This window comes from Anser cygnoides, chromosome 10 (assembly GCF_040182565.1).
Source record: "Anser cygnoides isolate HZ-2024a breed goose chromosome 10, Taihu_goose_T2T_genome, whole genome shotgun sequence".
Taxonomy (NCBI): domain Eukaryota; kingdom Metazoa; phylum Chordata; class Aves; order Anseriformes; family Anatidae; genus Anser; species Anser cygnoides.
Window position 1 is genome coordinate 2,258,519 of NC_089882.1, and position 16,570 is coordinate 2,275,088.

The 16,570-nt window shown below is 43.5% G+C and overlaps 1 protein-coding gene across 3 annotated transcripts in view; it reads left to right on the plus strand.

Annotated features, from left to right (window-relative positions):
- The first annotated feature begins 4,420 nt into the window (after positions 1-4,420).
- FGD5 (FYVE, RhoGEF and PH domain containing 5) overlaps positions 4,421-16,570 on the plus strand; it is a 105,628-nt gene continuing 93,478 nt past the window's right edge. The window contains exons 1-3 of one of the 3 annotated variants that reach the window (XM_048068795.2): positions 4,421-4,724; positions 9,685-9,983; positions 13,228-16,144. In XM_048068795.2, the coding sequence (XP_047924752.2) occupies positions 13,347-16,144 (2,798 nt within the window). In that variant the 5' untranslated portion in view covers positions 4,421-4,724; positions 9,685-9,983; positions 13,228-13,346. Of the gene's footprint in view, positions 4,725-9,684; positions 9,984-13,227; positions 16,145-16,570 lie in introns of those variants that run through there. The other 2 variants (XM_048068786.2, XM_048068783.2) reach the window with 2 other exon arrangements.

The window sequence follows — 16,570 nt, forward strand, 5'->3', positions numbered from 1 at the left end:
TGTACTGCAAAGAGATATGCTACAAAACCAAGTAGCAATCTGCCTAGATGCAGGAAAGAATATTCCTCAACTTCTACCTATAACTCTCCCATTCTTCTCTTCCTCTTCCTGCCTTTGTGCTTGCCTTCATTTGCCTTCTCTTGGTTTTGTTTAGGATTTAAATTCTTCAAGACCAAGGCTGTGACACATCTGACAGGCTCTTGGTTTGGTGTACAGCACACCCTACTATTCTGGTTCTAAGCCTCCTGGTGTCAGTCAGGCTTTTGAGCAGAGAGGAGAAAGAAACCAAGAGTGGAGGAAACATTACGCGCTAGTCTCTGCAGAGCATACAAAATACCGCAGCCATGGGAATTTGTCATCAGGCAGCAATGACATCACTCTGCAACAGCCCCCTAGTGCTATTCCATTCTAAAGACAAATATCCAATAAGTCTTTACTTACCAGTATTTACCTTGGGTGGCTATTAAAATATTCAGCTCATCACAGCTGCCACATTTTAAATTTCATTTTATGCAAGGAATGCATCTGGTTATTGGCCTGTATTTACTATTCCATCTTGCTTTAGTGAGTGATCTCACTTTATGTAACACACAGCACCATTTTTCCCTCGAGTAACTGCTCACATACATATATTTTTTATATTGTATATATACAATGTATATTGTATATATTGTGCTTACGTACAATAATGCTAAAGCAGACCTGACCAGCATTAATCCATGCCCATATAAGAGACTTTCCCCCATATAGTAAGCTTTTCAGGTAGTCTAGACACACAAAAACAAACACAAGCAATTAACTGTCCTATATATTGTGTCCTTTGAATCTACACACTTGGGCTTTGCCAGACCACCAACAGTAATGAGTGCTGTTGGACTGATTCTCCCTGTCCCATGGTTTCCCAGGTGGTGTACTACCTGATAGAATGCACCAGGAAATATCAAAATAACATGAAAGCGTGATTTCTTGGGCAACTAATACCAGATTAATGTAAAGATTTATAAGGTAATGTCAGTTTCTGAAATTGTTCCTAGGAGGAAGTAGCAGGTTAAGTTCTGTGTGATTTGGGGGTCAACCTCCAGTGAAAGATGATGAAAAATGTTCTGAAATACAGCTTTGATGAAGCAGACCTCATCTTGAAGAAGATCTCTACATAGGCAGAAAAATAACAATTAGGATGCGTAAGTAGTGTAGTCTGATAGAAAGAGTCTCTAGATCTTCATTAAAATGGCAAGTAGAGTGCTAGTTTGTTTCAATGATATAAAATAAGATTCCAACATGCTAGACAACTCTAATCTACCAGGGCATGTAAGTATATAGAGTAGACCTGCTTTAAATGGATTATCCACTTGCGCAGATTTAAGCACATACATAAATAACCTACTGGATAGGGACCTACAAGCCTAGAAAGAGTTTAAAAATTCATCAAACATTAAATGGATAGTTTGATTATATTTTGAAGGAAATCCTTTGCTAAAAGTCATCTTATTAAAAAATAGTTGGAATTATTCAAAAAACATATTTCATTACCATTTCAGTAATTGAGTAATGAAAATAGATGTGTCAATTTCACTTCTAGTCAATTAAGCCATGGATTCTCCCTGAGGAAGAGGATTCCTCTGTGCTGGACTCTACCTGCTGCAAGGAGCATTTTCCATGATGTGGCCTCCAGTTCTTCAGTACTATTCCTTGCTTGCAAAACACAAGCAAAAATATACATGCTTGCAAAAGTCGTGCTTCCTCCTCTGGTTGCAGAAGTTAAATTTGACCATTCAGCATCTCCTGAATATATTCACATTTGTTCACCTTCCAATTGTAATACAGATCATTTCCCATTATTTTTGAAGAGGGATAGAGGATAAAGTGATAAATTTCAAGCAGATCTTTTATGGCTATGACTTGCATTTAGATATAGAGATACTAAAGCTTTTCATTCTGTTAGTACAAGTTAGTACAAGAAATTACACCCTGGATTGTCTTTTAGACTGACAATGAAGAGAATATAAGCCTTTTGCTTAGTAAATATACTTTAGTTTTTTTAAAGGTAATGATCACTACCTTTGTTTCTTTTTCCCTATTGCACCCAAATTGTAGCTTAACTGCCCATCAAGAGGCCTTAGGGCCGCACATTACTCAGAACTGCTCAAGGATACATTCCTTGATGTACAGTGCAGTATCTTAGCAGTGTATATGTTGCATTTTTAACCAACACAAACCAATTCAAAGTACAAACCAATCAGATCTGACTGAGAGAGAGGAGTCAGTGACTCCTGGAGGTACCCAGGAACCCTGCCCTTTGTGGCAGAAGGCAGACTTGAGAACAGCCAGCCAGCAACTCGTGAGAAGCGCTTGGCCCTTTCAAGATCTGGGTCATGGAACTAAGGACAGGTAATACGTGCCCTCAGCCAGGCTCTGAGCTACTGACATAACACCAGAAGTGGGAGTTGTCTCGTTGTCATGAAGTCTAGGGTTCAGCTCCTTTCACAGATAACGTGAGAGAGAGAAAATTAATTCTTTGCTCCAACAAGTTGTCCACAGACTGGGGGTTTTGATCTAAACCTATGAAACATCATTGCTCTTTGCCCTATAGCAGACCAAAAAGGATTTGGAGTGAAGTATAGATTAGAAATAGCACAGCAACTATAAGATCACCTGGTTTATCTGCAGATATATATATATATTTTTTCCAAATGTTTTGTTTAGCTACCAACATTTTCCATTATGTATCTAGCCCTAGGTATGAGAAAACTTTGCTACTTAGACTATGTTTTTTCAGGTTCTTAGGAAAATCCCCCAGTTCTACAGCTCTCATTCTTAGTTCTATGAAAACATGTTTCTTTCCTTCCTAATGCCCCCTCCTGCAGTGCATTATTTTTCAGACATATAACAGAAAAGCTATTCTCCTGGGAAACAGACAATTTTTCCAAATCATCTGTACTGTGCTTGCTGTTTTTTTTTTTTTTTTCCTACTTGTGGTTTCTTTTCCATTGTTTCATATAAACTTTTTTTCATACATTGCAACACCATAAATCTGTGCTCCTGAAGCTGCTTCACCGTATGCAATTGTCATTCATTACTTGCGTTGACTGGCACAGGCATCAAGGCTGCATGCAGGTGGGAGGAATCAATGAGGAACCAGTACATGAAGACAGCAGAAATCCATATGACTACTAGTGTTAAGTGGGCCAGGGAAACCCACTTCATTCCATGCAGCTGGGCACATGCCAGGCATGCTGTGCCACAAGGATGTAAAGACCCCGGCCTTTCTGTCTCCTTATCTAACTCAGAGAAGTAATGAAAGAGTTGCTACTGTGAATTTATGCATCTTCAGTACCATACAGGATTTCAAACGCTTAGAGGTGTAGCGATACAACCATGATCTCCTATAGATCAAAACCAGTCATCCCCAAATACCAGCCTCAGCGGGAGAGACTCAAGCCCACCAGAACTTTGGCTATACTATAGAGCACCTGCCAGCAGGATGATTAGTTACTTTTTAGGTACTTGCCAAAGCAAAGCTAACAGCACCTAAAACCAAGTTGCTCTGGGTGGTGTCAGCAACGGTCCTGATTTATATGGGATGCAGGATGCCTAGGCATGACCCGACAGCTTCATGCACGCAGCAGCCTGGACTCTCCAGGCACTGCAGCACGCTGCTGCCCAGCTGCTGGCCTGAGGGGCTCTGGGGTGGCCCCAAGCGTCCGTCCTGCCCGGAGGGAACGGCCTTTCCCTCGCCTTCCCTTGGGGCAGCTCAGCCCTCCAGGGGTTCCTCTGCCGGGGTAGGGGTTTTGCAAAGCTTTGCTTTATTGTGCCAGCAATGCCACCTTCGTTGGGAAAGGAAGCAGGGGTGTACCACGCCTCTAGTGCGAGGAAGGGGGCGATCCAACCTTGTCTGGGGGCTAGCGCCGCTGCTAGCCCGACAGCGGGGAGAAGCGCCCAGACACAGGATGCCCGCGTTAACGTCAGCGAGCCGAGAGCTGTTTTACAGGAGAGGGGAAAAAGACGGCAGCCTGGTGCTGCCTGCAGCCGCTCCAAGCTAGCACGGTCCGTGGCTCCGCCGCTCCCAGGCACCGCTGCGGCGGCTCCAGCGGCAGGTGCTGGGGGCGGCTGCGTGGGGCGCGGCCCCGGTCCGGTCCCGGGAACGGAGAGAGGGATGGGGGCGAAGGGGAGGAAGGGCCAATGGGAAAAAGCAGCTGGAGACGGGGGAAAGAGCGAGGAGCGAGGGAAGGCGGGCGAGGAGACGGAGGGAAGGGAGGGGGAAGGAGAAGGAAGGGGTTGGAGGGGCAAGGGGGGGGGTGCGAAGAGGCGCGGAGGGGGCGGAAAGGGAGGTGGGGAACACGAGGCGGGGGCAGGAGGAAGACGGGCAGGGCGAGGGCAGCCGCCGCGCCGTTAAAGTGCCGCGCCCTCAGGCACCCGCGAGCGTCCCCTGCCCCACCGCTGGGGCCGGGGGGTGGTCCCCGCCCCGCGCGGACCCGCCCCGCGCGCAGCCGGCCGTACGGGGCCCCGCCGCCCCCGCCCCCGCCGGGCCGCGCGCGGGGCAGGGCGGAGGCGCGGCGCTGACCGCCCCGAGCCGGCTCCGCTGCCGCCCGCCCCGCCGGCTCCGTGCCCGTGGCCCCAGAGGGGCTCCAGCGCCGGCGCGTCCGCCAGGGGCGAAGGCGGCGGCCCCCGGGACCATGCTGTGAGCAGGCGGCAGGCGAAGTTGCGGTGGAAGATGAGCAACGCCGGTAAGTGCGCGGCTCTGCGGGCACGGCTCTCAGCAGCCGGGCATCTTTTCCCCGGTGCTGACAGCCGCCGGGCGGTCGCCCTCCCTCCGGTACCGGCATCCTTCCTCCTGCGGCTGGGCGCCGCTCCCCGCCGCCGGCACCCCTCGGCCCGGCAGCCGGCGCCCAGGGCCGGTCCTGCCCGGCCCCCGCCTCGGGTGCTGCCCGGTTCCCGCGGGCTTCGGAGGCGCCCCTCGGCCGGGCCGGCGGCGAGCCGAGGGCTCCGGGAAGACCCAGGCCGGCAAACCGGGAGGGCTGCGTCTTATTGCGGGACGTGGCTCTGCCTCGGACATGCTCGCGCCTTCACAAAGCCCCTGGGAAATTTGTTGTGACTTCCTTTGGGAAGTCTGGAGTTTTGGGGTGCTGTGTTTTTGCAATGGACAAGAAGTTTTGCAAGCCCAAACCTTTCCTTCTCTCTTCTGTTAATTTCCCAGAAATTTTCCCTGGTGGAAACCGGGGAGGTGAGAGAGACAGGATGAGAAGGGAAGAGCTACTAGAGAGAAGGCATTCAACAGTTAGACATTAAAATAAGTGACTGAAAATTTGGGGCAAACTTCAAATTCTCCACCGACTTTCTGATTTTAGGGATGAGGCCTGTGTGTAAAAACTGTGACTAGACAGGAAATAATTACTACTGACTCCTGAGTTAATTAGAAAAATCTAATGCTGCACAGAGGTAGAGAGGAAAAGAAACAGCCCCTTGGTGTCAGCCCTAAAATTTTCCTCCACAATTCCTTCTTGCAGAGAGTGAATGTCACCCGGCACCTCACTCGCATGGATATGTCCTGAAGCCTAGAGATCTCATGGCTAGATGGCTGGCCCTGCCATTGTCATATGTTGGGAAACTGTGAATCACTGTTTGCCCAAGCACAGGAAGACTGTATTGGAAAGGATCACTTAGGTCCAAGCCAGCCCCCTGCTGTTGTATCAGGTTGTCATACCACTCCTCTGAGCTTATAGCTGTCCTTGGAGTGGGGAATAGGACGCTCTCCTACCCAAAAGTGGTGACATTTCCATGCTGTTTCCTTGTTCTTTTCGGACTGGACTCTGGCCCTCCCAGGAGACAAACTCATTTGAAGGTTAAGCAAGCCAGCCAAAAATTGCTTGAGTTGTGATGCTCCAACCTCTTTTTCTTCATCTTTCTGTTATTTAAAAATGAGCAGCTCTAATTTGGTGTGATCTTGGTGGATGCGCAGTGTAAGGAATGTCAGATTATTCAGCTCTAAACTCTGAAATTTTGTTAGTAGTTTTCTTTGTTCAGGAGCATGGGGCTGAATGGGACTACCTTCATTACTGAAAGCAGTAACCTATTGTTACAAATCACAAAGTCATATTACTCCTTTTATCAATTCATCAGGTTATACAAACCATTTTAGGCAGCTCTCCTGCTACTCCTCTCAGGAAGCTGAGAACTGCTTACTCTTGTCACTACTCCTAGTTTCCAAATCAATTTCATGGCCATTTATTCTTGGGATTACATTGTCCTTTTGCTTAAAAATAGTTCTTTTCCTCCTCTGGTGTTTACCTCCAGGTTGTATTTATAGAGAGTGTTCATATCCCTTCTCAGCCTTTGTTTTGTGCATTCACACAATGCAAGGAATGTCTCTCCCATCAGTGCAAAGCAGAACTTCCTATTGAATCTGAAGGAGAGGGGTGTTTATTAACCGGCACAGCTCAGGGACCCGCATCAGTGGTCTTTGTATTACAATAACACATAGCACCAGTAAGCAGTCATACATGCAGGCACATAAGGCAGCTTTGATCCCACAGAAGTTAAAATAAGGATGGACAGAAAACAGGAAGGGAGATATGGATTATCCTCAGAGATGCAGAACTGATATGAAAAGAAAAATGAAGCAATCCAGCAGGGTCACAGGAAATCTGTGGTAAGTGACAAGAGAGAGCCCCATCTCCCAGCCTCACGCACAGGACCTGCCAGGCTCTCCATACGTGTTTGTTTGCTGGGTGCTGAAATGATGCTGCCCAAAGGATGAAGGTACAGATGTTAGAATCCAAATTGTTCATAGGCATAAGCAGATTAGACATTCTTTCAGCTGCTACTGAAATTGGTAGAGGAAAAGCTGCCATATGTACCTGTAAAAAAAAAAAAAAAAAAAAAATTCTAATCCCTGTCTTCTTTGGCTCCCAGGAAGCAATATATGAAACAGCAGGTGAATATAAGCTGTCTGCTGCTGTGTGAGCTTCCTATGGTGAAGTCACAGACAAATTGGAAACATCACAAACATTTAAAGTTATACTGAAAAGAAATACATGCTAGTAACTTAGAACCAAGATTTTTTGTTATCATACATACAGGGTTTTTCACAGACAGCTTCCATGGCCATACCAAGACATGTATGTACAGCCTGTTTAGAGACAGTGAAAATGCTGGAGAATTTGTGAAGGATCAAGATATTTGGTGTTGAAACTTATCCTTTTCTCATTATACTGTCTTTATATTTTTCCATTTCCCCAGCAGTGCTTCTCTGTGGGATATTATGCTGTTATATTATATTTCCAGATGGCTGCAATGAAGTTAGATAGTAAGACAAATTTGTAAACTGTTGATCAGACATCCCAGAGTCATAATGCATTGATCTAATCATTGAGGATGAATTCCAATAATTGTACAGTACAGCATTTTATTTCTGCAGGGTGGGATGTCCTCTGACAGCCCAGATGATAATATTTCAATTAAGATATGTAAGGAGACAAAATTCCCTTGGGATAGTTACTACTGTCTTTGGGTCTGTCTCCACACTAGTGAAACCTTCATGCTGTGTGGACTTGCAGAAGACTTTTGATCAGTCGCTTGAAGGATATACATTGTTAAGAGAACACAGATTCTTTCCAAAAATACCAGAATTATGGAGAAGCTGAAATGCCATTTTCATAAATGAAAATGGCTGAGGCATTTAGGAGCCCTTGCTGGCTTTGAATAGGACCTAAGACCTGAAGTCCCAACTCTCAAAAGACTCTTAAGTAGCTAGTTCCTGTTAAAGTCAAAGTGGAAGGTGGTGCCTAAATCTGGACTCAGGTTCCATTTGAAAAGAAGACTTGCAGTCCTGTACCATTAGAAAATCCAAGCCTAAACACCTTTTCCATTTCAAGTGACTCCCCTGCAACTGTTTTCATTTCTTAGGTAACTGCTGTTATTTTAAACCTATTATTTTTCTCTGACTGTGTGAAATGAGTGATGAATTCACATGCTATAAAACAGAGATTTTTGCAGTGAATAGTACAAAAATTATGACATCTCAGTTATTTACAGTATATCCTGGGGTCCTACCAGTGACAGCACTAGTGTTTTATGAGTTGAGCCCCCTCAAAGGGATTATACTTTCATTGTAAATCATGCTACCTCATCTTTTTTATCTCCAATGTATTGAGGCAGGTTACACAGCTTATGCTGGGTACTTACCTCAATTCAGAATGACATTAAAATGGCTTATCTGCATAAGCAGCTTAAACACACCCTCACTGGCTGATTCGGACAGCTGGCAGAATTGTAATTACAGCTTGGAACATATAGCTTCTTATACTGCAAATGAAATAAATGAGTTTTAGGAGTCACTTTTCTTGTCTTGCTTTAAATTTCTGGCAGAATTACTGCAGTGGTTGGTGTCCATGTCCTGTCCAGGTCCAAAGCCAGCTCTTCATCCATAAAGAAGAGCTGTCTGTTTCATTTACCATGAAACTCCATGTGTTATTTTGATAGGAAGTTTTGTCTACCATTGAATTGTAGAACAATTTCTTCTCTAAGGAGTAGGGACCATGGTGAAAGCATAAAACCTTGTGTTAGACAAACTGAAATAGACACAGGTAGAGAATTTCTTCTCTGTCCTGCTTTGTAAGAACTTGGTGTTGTTTTGGTAGCTGATGTATGGAAACTTCTGCACGTGACTGTACAGAGCAGCTGCACTGTTTCCATTAGCTCCTGGATTTGTGCAGCACTTGGTGCACGTGGCTTTTGTTCATAGTATGAGCTCTTAGCACAGTTATTCTCTGATGTGAGAGAGAGTGTGAATATGATGGCTGCTGGTATAGGCAAGGTTTTTTGTTGTTTCATGTTGTTGTCTGGTTGATAAGATAGAAGAAATTCTACCATGAAATAACTTGTATCCTTTTGGGTCCAAACCATTTTTGTGTCTATTATAGTGTTTGGGCAAGTGACATTCTGTGATTCTGTGACATGTAAATGAATTCCTATATTTACTACTACTCTTAGGGTTGCAAGTTCTTATTTTCTCAATAGTGGGACTTCACTTGCTTGAAGTGGGGAATCTGATCCTCATCTGTGGAAGAAGTTACAGATTTGAATTGAGGTGACTGTATAGATGCAAAAACGTACATTAATGTCTGTGTATTATTTTAGCAGTGCACTGATTTTAGAGAGAAGCATTTATATAACAGGAATACACTCTTGGTTAGTTAGGCTGAAGACTGGCTAACGGGCAGTAGAGAATCTGTTTAGCAGTTATCTCTGTATCGTTATCAAATGGTAGTATGTATAATGCAGGGATAAGGAACAGGTTGATACTGTTCAATATTTTCATGGTTGGAAAGCAAATAGAAAAGTATCAGATGACAAAGTTCACTTTATGATGCAAAAATTGGTGACAGGGTAATTAACAATGTAGGCAGGGCAGTTATAGAAACAGATCAGGATCATTAAGTTGGATCCAGTCAAACTAATTACACTTAATGTATATTATAAAGCTATCAGTTAGAGACAACAAACAGTGAAAACATAGCCTTGGGAACAATTGAGAAGTCATAATTTACAAGCAAGTCAACCTGACATATTAACAAGCTAATAAAGAACAGTGAGAACCAGGTCTAAGAAAGTACAGAGCTGTGTAGATAGCATCATCAGTACCTGCTCTGGAACTCCTCTTATAGGTCTGCACTATATATCTTACAGGGGCTCCTGGAAAATTGGAAAAGTTCAGGAAAAAAAAATCTAAAAGAAAAGACTTCAGGAAAGGAGAAATTGTCCAACTGCAAAGATTTAATGAGTTCATCTGATCAATTTACCAAAACCAGGATTGTACAGAGATGTGGCTGTAGGGAAGTATATGTCTTCTCCAGAGAAATACTGAAGAATAAGAGTCTTTAACCTGGCAGAAAAAACAATAATAAATGCTGGGGATAGAAGCCAGATTGCGCTGACTGGAAATAAAGGCTTTGTTTTAAAAATCTGCAATTCATTACGGAAATAAGGTAAGGAATATACTAAGGTATATACCCACCTTTTACTCTCTTCAGACCGAAGCTTTCTAGAAGACAAGTTTTGCCTTTATTTTGATATAACTGAGTGAAATTACACAGCTTCTGATTAGAGCTGAATAATACTTTCTGGTGCCATTTCCCAGACATTTTCCCTCTACCTCCTGTTCCTCATCCACTTGCTGTGGATTTGAAGCCTTTGTTCCTGGGCAGGAGCATTGAGAATCAGGACTTGGGTGTGTTGGTTCCCACTGAAATTCTAGGTTTGGTGTGGTCTCATCCCACTATTGCAGTGTGGTCTTTCTATCTGCACGGTCACTTCCATTTAAAAGCATTTCTGTCCTCTTTTCTTTATGTCTCTCTCATTTTAACTTGTATCTGAATTGAATTAATGACAAAGGAATGAGGAAACCACAGGCCACACAAGTTTGTTGGTCAGAAAAAGCTACTTTAAGCATCATAAGAGATGCTCGAACTTGGCTGTGGCACCAAAGATAGAACTAGTATCTACACTGTGGAGCTAACTCATTTCTTGGGCCACTGTCAAAAGACCATGGGCCTGGGACAAGTCTACAGAAGTCCTTGTAAATGTGAAACCTCAGTATTTAATTAAGTATTCACCCCAAACCAGTTGTTTGACGGGGTAGAGATGTTGGTAGTTATGGTCTCTTATTAGTCTTAACTAAATTCTAGGCTAATTCCTAAATTAAATCTGGAGAACACCTGAAAATGGGTAGTTGCAGTGTTTCAGGCAATACCCCACTTTTCAAAGAAATGTGAACAGTGAGGGCTATGTGGGTTGACTGGTATTGTAGGAGAGCTGCTAGGCTTACTGTCCACCACTTAGAAACTTAGATGCAAAGACAGACCGGGTGGAGAGCAGAGTAGTTTTGTGTGGGCCATGGCAGGAACAAAACCATGCTGAAATGCAGGTTTGCCTGAAGGAAGGTGGGTAAGGAAAGGAAGCCGTCCTTGTCAGTACAAGGAAGCATCGAACAATAAGGGGAGGAGCAGGCTAAAGAAATTCCTATTCCCCATGAGTTTCCTTTTAAGCACAAGGTGGGTGTGTCTCCCTCCAACATAAAATGCATCTTAAAATAAACATGAGCCATTATTTGTGAACATACACGTTTCTTATGGTGCAATGTTGTTTTTTATCCATTTAGAAGTTACAGCCAGATTCTTTTAAATGGTTCAGACACCAAAGGAAGCAGAAATTGGAGCAGTGAAGTAGTTGTGATAAAAGGCAAGTGGTGGTCCATTGTGCTTGACAGATTTGCTCTCTTTTCAGTAATTGTTAGGGTTTATTTTGAACACTTGTATATGCACTCAGCCCCAAAAGGGGAAAATTGTTAAAGGAGCCTCATGGAAGGTAAGATCAACACATTGAGTAGTTAGAAAAAAAAAAAAGTATGGAAGAAATTTGAAGTGGCCAATAGTTGGCCCAGTGGGAAAGAGTAGGACACCACAATGCCTATTGTCAACATACTTTGAACAGGGCCAGTTATCATAAATTCTCTTCCCCAGCAATGTCACTGAAGGCAGCAGGAGGAGGAATTCAAGATTACTTAATTCTTGCTACAGAAAATTTACCACTGAAGGGAAATCGGGTCACTGTTTTTAAGCTATATCTTTTTTTTTTTTTTGTGGATTCCTGCATGGCTATTTTGTGTAGAGAAAATGAGTTAATTATTTTATATCAAGTTTGTTTATAAGCCAAAGCTTAGAAGATCCAGGCATTCTTCATGCTCCAGTCTTTTTCTCACTGCTCGTTGTTTCAGTACAGACAGTCTCTGACAAGAACAAGGATAAGAATACGCAGACTGCTGCAGCCTTGTCACGTCCCAGGAATGAAGCAGGACATAGTATATTTGTGTCCTACTCTTAGAGTGACATTCCTAGGAAAAGCCAAACAATGCAGAAGGTGTTATAATGCCTCCAAAGCCATGTTTCTCTCTTGGAGTTAGTCCTAAAAATGCCTTACTATGACATTAAGGGGTCTATTGCTGATTTCTGGTGGGAAAGATCTATAGACTCAGTTGCAGCTAGTAAAATATCATGCTACCATCCCTTTACTGCCAAAAAGTTAGCGTAGGATGTTCAGTTGTTGCAGTAACTGACTTAAAATTGCCAAGAGCAAAACTGTCTGTGGAGCCAGGCTTACGAGATACTCAAGCCACTCCTATTCCCTCCCTGTTTGTAATTGGTAACAGTTTTCAGCACTCTGCAGATTTGAACTACTGAAGATTTGATGCTGGCTGCAAGAGCAGTAATGGTACTTAAGTGTTTGGCACATTACATTTCTAAAGTGATCTGGAGGGCAAGGTTAGCTACCCATTCTGTGATTTCAATAATTAGGCAGATGCCCTGCAGCTCAAAGAGCAGTGGATACTGTGAAACAAGAGTATTCACTACAGTACTGGAGGCTGGTGAATATGTATTTATCTATCCCTCCTTCTCCACAAGTAGCTTCAAACCTCCTATTCCCTCTTCTGAACATGAATGATTTTAATCAAAGCCAGTAAGGGCATGTACCTCCTACAATGTGCTATTTCTGCAGGTCAAATCAAATTGTGACATTTCCTAGTGACTTCCAGCTTTGAGTAGCAGGGACACAAAATAAAGCAAGGAGCTAAAAATGTCGAGATTACAGGATCATGGGTCATCTGTTTCATTCTTTATCCTACATCATAATCTCCAGGTTGACTATTGCTGTAGAAGCAAAGGAGGAACAGCAGGATGTTCTCTGCCTGCTGAGGGTCTGCAGAGCACAAGGGCTCTTTAGGGAGAGCCTGCATCACTGGAGGGATCTTGTGCTACAGAGGATGTTTTCTGAAAGTCCCTACAGAGCTACTGGTATAATCACAACCTGGAATCAGAAAAAAATGTCTGGGCTGTTCCCAGAAGTTAATTTATATTTTGAGTTTATTCCTTTTCAGGTTAAAACTATGGTGACATTCATTTCTAGAATCTGAAGTGACTGATTAGCACACAGATCACAGATGTTCACTTCCAAGCTGAGTAAGGTGTTGAAGATGAAGATGGAAATAACATATATGCAGCTAGCTCCCTTTATCTGCAAAGCAACCTTGCAGATAAAGCAGCAGTGCTGCATGGAAGCTGGACTCCTTCTGCATTAGAATTCACTGGTATAAGATAAAGTGTAGTGTAGAATATATTCTGGTGTATTTAATAAGAAATCAAGATGACTAACATGTCTTCTCTCTCTTCTCTCTAGAAATCACAAAGCCACCAGTAGCACCGAAACCAAAAATTATCGGTCATCTTTCTCCAGTAACTGTCTCCAAATTTTCTTCTTCACTGCCAAGGGCTGACATTCTTCATAACCCAAACTCTATGTCTAGAGGTCCCAAACCACCTATTGCTCCCAAGCCAAAACTCTCTGCTGACACTGAGGGCAAATCCGGTGTGTATACCAACAATAACTTAAATAAATGCTCAAATGGTAAATTGATCTTTCTTGATGGAGAGCTGTATGAAGGAAATCAATGCCATGCCGATTGCCCAGAACCTGAAGCAGATAATGAATACATTGTAGTTCCTGAAGCTCAGCTGACCAGGAAAGACTGCAATGACTTGCAACATGAGCTTGATCAGAGCTTAGATTCCTCTGCAGAGAATGAAGTTTTGGAAACTCCAGAAGAGGCAGAGAAGGAAGAGGATAACGTTGCTAATGATGAGGACACAAGCAATCAAGAAGTTGAGCGCCATAACTCTTTGGATAGTGCTGAACCAATAGAACCAGACTCTGAAGCCTCAACTGTAGACTGTGGCCAGTCTGAAGCACTTTGTGAGGAGACCTCGGATGCCCCTGATGAGAATTATTGTTCTTCCGAGAATGTAGATGAAGATGTTGTAGGTGATTGCAGTGAAGCCAAAAACAAGGAGGAAACTTCTAGCAGTCTTGAACTGGTTGAAGACTATAGTGAGATTGACAGTGATAACATTTTGAATAGAGGTAAGGACCTAATGGGTGATATCTGTGAAGATATCATTCCAACACCGCTTCCCGCAGATGAATCAATCCCAGGTTGTGAAAAGGCAGGGGAGGATGAGGAGGAACTGCCTGAGATTTTAGAAAATGGAAATGGATGTCCACCACATGATGGTGATCACAGTGTGTATGCACAGCTTGATTTGAATATGGAAGAGGAATTCAAAAATGATGATAGTGCAAGTCTTGACATGCTGCCCAATGAGACCAGTGAGGAAACAGCTCTTGGCTTAGAACTGCTTGAAGGTGAACCCAGTGCTGAGAATAGCTTGGGAGATTCTACCCATCAAGCAGCAGCTGAAGAGGAGAAAGCAGACACAGATGGGTACAATAATACAAACACAGAAAATGCCAGTGATGGCTGCCAGATCACTGAGAGGAGAGATGAGGAGACATCAGAGGTAGCCTGTGAAACAAACCAAGACTCTGTGAAAGAGGAGGAAGAAGCTGTGAATGCAGAAAATGTGGATGACTGCTGTCAAATTGCTCCTTTTGAGAATTACTGTGGTGAGGAAATACCCACAGAACATTCAGATGAGAATCTCCAAACAGAAGGGACCTCTCTGAACGGAAATTGTCAGATTTCTGGTTCCATCCCTGGACCACTAGGTAGAGTATCAGAGCTGGAAGATATGCCTGTTGAAGAGCATAGTGAAAGGGTTGTTGAAACCTCTAAGTCAGATGAGCTGCAACTTGAAGACAATGAAGTGGAAGCAAAAAGCCTCAGCAAAAGTGTCCCAAGTCCAACTCAACAAGTCCCATGTGAGGAAGAGTTAGAAGTCTGTAAGCATGGTAAAATGAATGTAAAACATGGGACCAAAAATGTCTTGCATGAAAATCTAGCACTCCCTGAAGTAGTCATTGTACCTGAAGAATCAGAGGAAAGAGCAACTAGCAGTGATCCCCTAGATGACCCATATGTGCTTCCCGCAGAAAATGAAATCGCTTGTGATGGGCAGACTGATTCAGGAGCTGATCACAATAAGAGAGATGAATTAGGTATGGATGGTGAAAACAACTTGCTGACCATTGATCGTAAAAGCATTGTCACTAGAACACGGTCACTCTCTGGGAAAATGCCAGGCTACGTGCCAGAAACAGTTCCAGAAGAAACTGGACCTGAAACTGATTTACTGCCTTCCTGCAATGACTCTGGGGCTGAAGATGTAAGCAATAATTTATTTTCAGCGGAAGGAAAAACAATGGAAGCCAACAGGGCATTACCAACCAAGTCAAGACGTTTTATTTTATATCCTCGGTCTTATTCTGTTGAAGGGAGAGAGATACCTGTCTCCATTTACAAAGAAAGTGATGGCTATGTACTTGATGATGGTAGAATAAAAAGGACAGAAGACAACTTGTCTTTGCCTTGTGTTAATGGTTCCTCAGGTAGTTTTTCCCAGGGAAATCTTTCATCAGGTGTATCTACTCCATCCTCAGTTGTTGATATACCACCTCCTTTTGAACTTGCCTACATCACCAAAAAGCCAATCACTAAAAGTTCCCCTTCACTTTTGATAGAGAATGAGTCACCTGATAAGTATTCCAAGAAAAAGAAGTCTTCCTTTAAGAGGTTCCTCACTCTAAAATTCAAGAAGAAGACGGAAAATAAAGTCCATGTAGATGTTAATGTTTCCTCTTCGAGGTCCTCATCAGAATCCAGCTATCATGGGCCTCTGAGGCTGCTGGAGCTGGACAGGAGAAGCCTAAGTAGCTCACCTCAACTAAAATCACATGTGGGGAAGCTCCGTGCATCTGAGTCTCCCTCAGCTGTTCTTTTCTATAAGGATGGTAAGAGAAAAGGAACACCGAAGTCCTTCAGCAGGAGTGTGTCAAGGGTGGAGTCCTTTGAGGACCGGTCCAGACCTCCTTTCATGCCACTCCCGTTAACAAAACCTAGATCCATTTCTTTTCCCAATGCTGACACTTCTGACTATGAGAACATTCCAGCTATGAGCTCTGATTATGAAAATATACAAATTCCTCCTCGAAGATCCACAAGAGCAGGAACTTTTACTGAGTTTTTTGAAGATCCCAGCAGGGCATTATCTGCTGCTAATGAGAATGACGGCTATGTGGATATGAGCAGCTTCACTGGCTTTGAGAACAAGCAGCAAACCACAGACCAGGAAACAGAAAGGTATTGTAATACATTATTATGTAAGACCTGCTAGCTTTGGCCAGAAAAGCAAGGCCTCCCCTGCTAGGTACCGTAGGCAGATCTTCCATGTTGCTTGGCTTATGTCCCTCTCAGGAAATGCTCACAAAGCAAAACTAGAAGAGTATAAATTAAGTCTTTATCAGTGAAGAAAAAAAAAAGACAACAAATTAACTCAACTTTGTAAATGCGTGCCAGCAACAGTGGTGGATCTGGATCCTATGGTTTGCAAATACAAGCCAAAAGATCTTTCACTCAGACAGTGGTGAGGCACTGGAACAGGTTGCCCAGAGAGGTTGTGGATGCCCCATCCCTGGAGGTGTTCAAGACCAGGTTAGATGAGGCTCTGAGCAACCTGATCTAGTGGGTGTTATTTATATACGTGTAATTCAACTTTCAAACTACAGC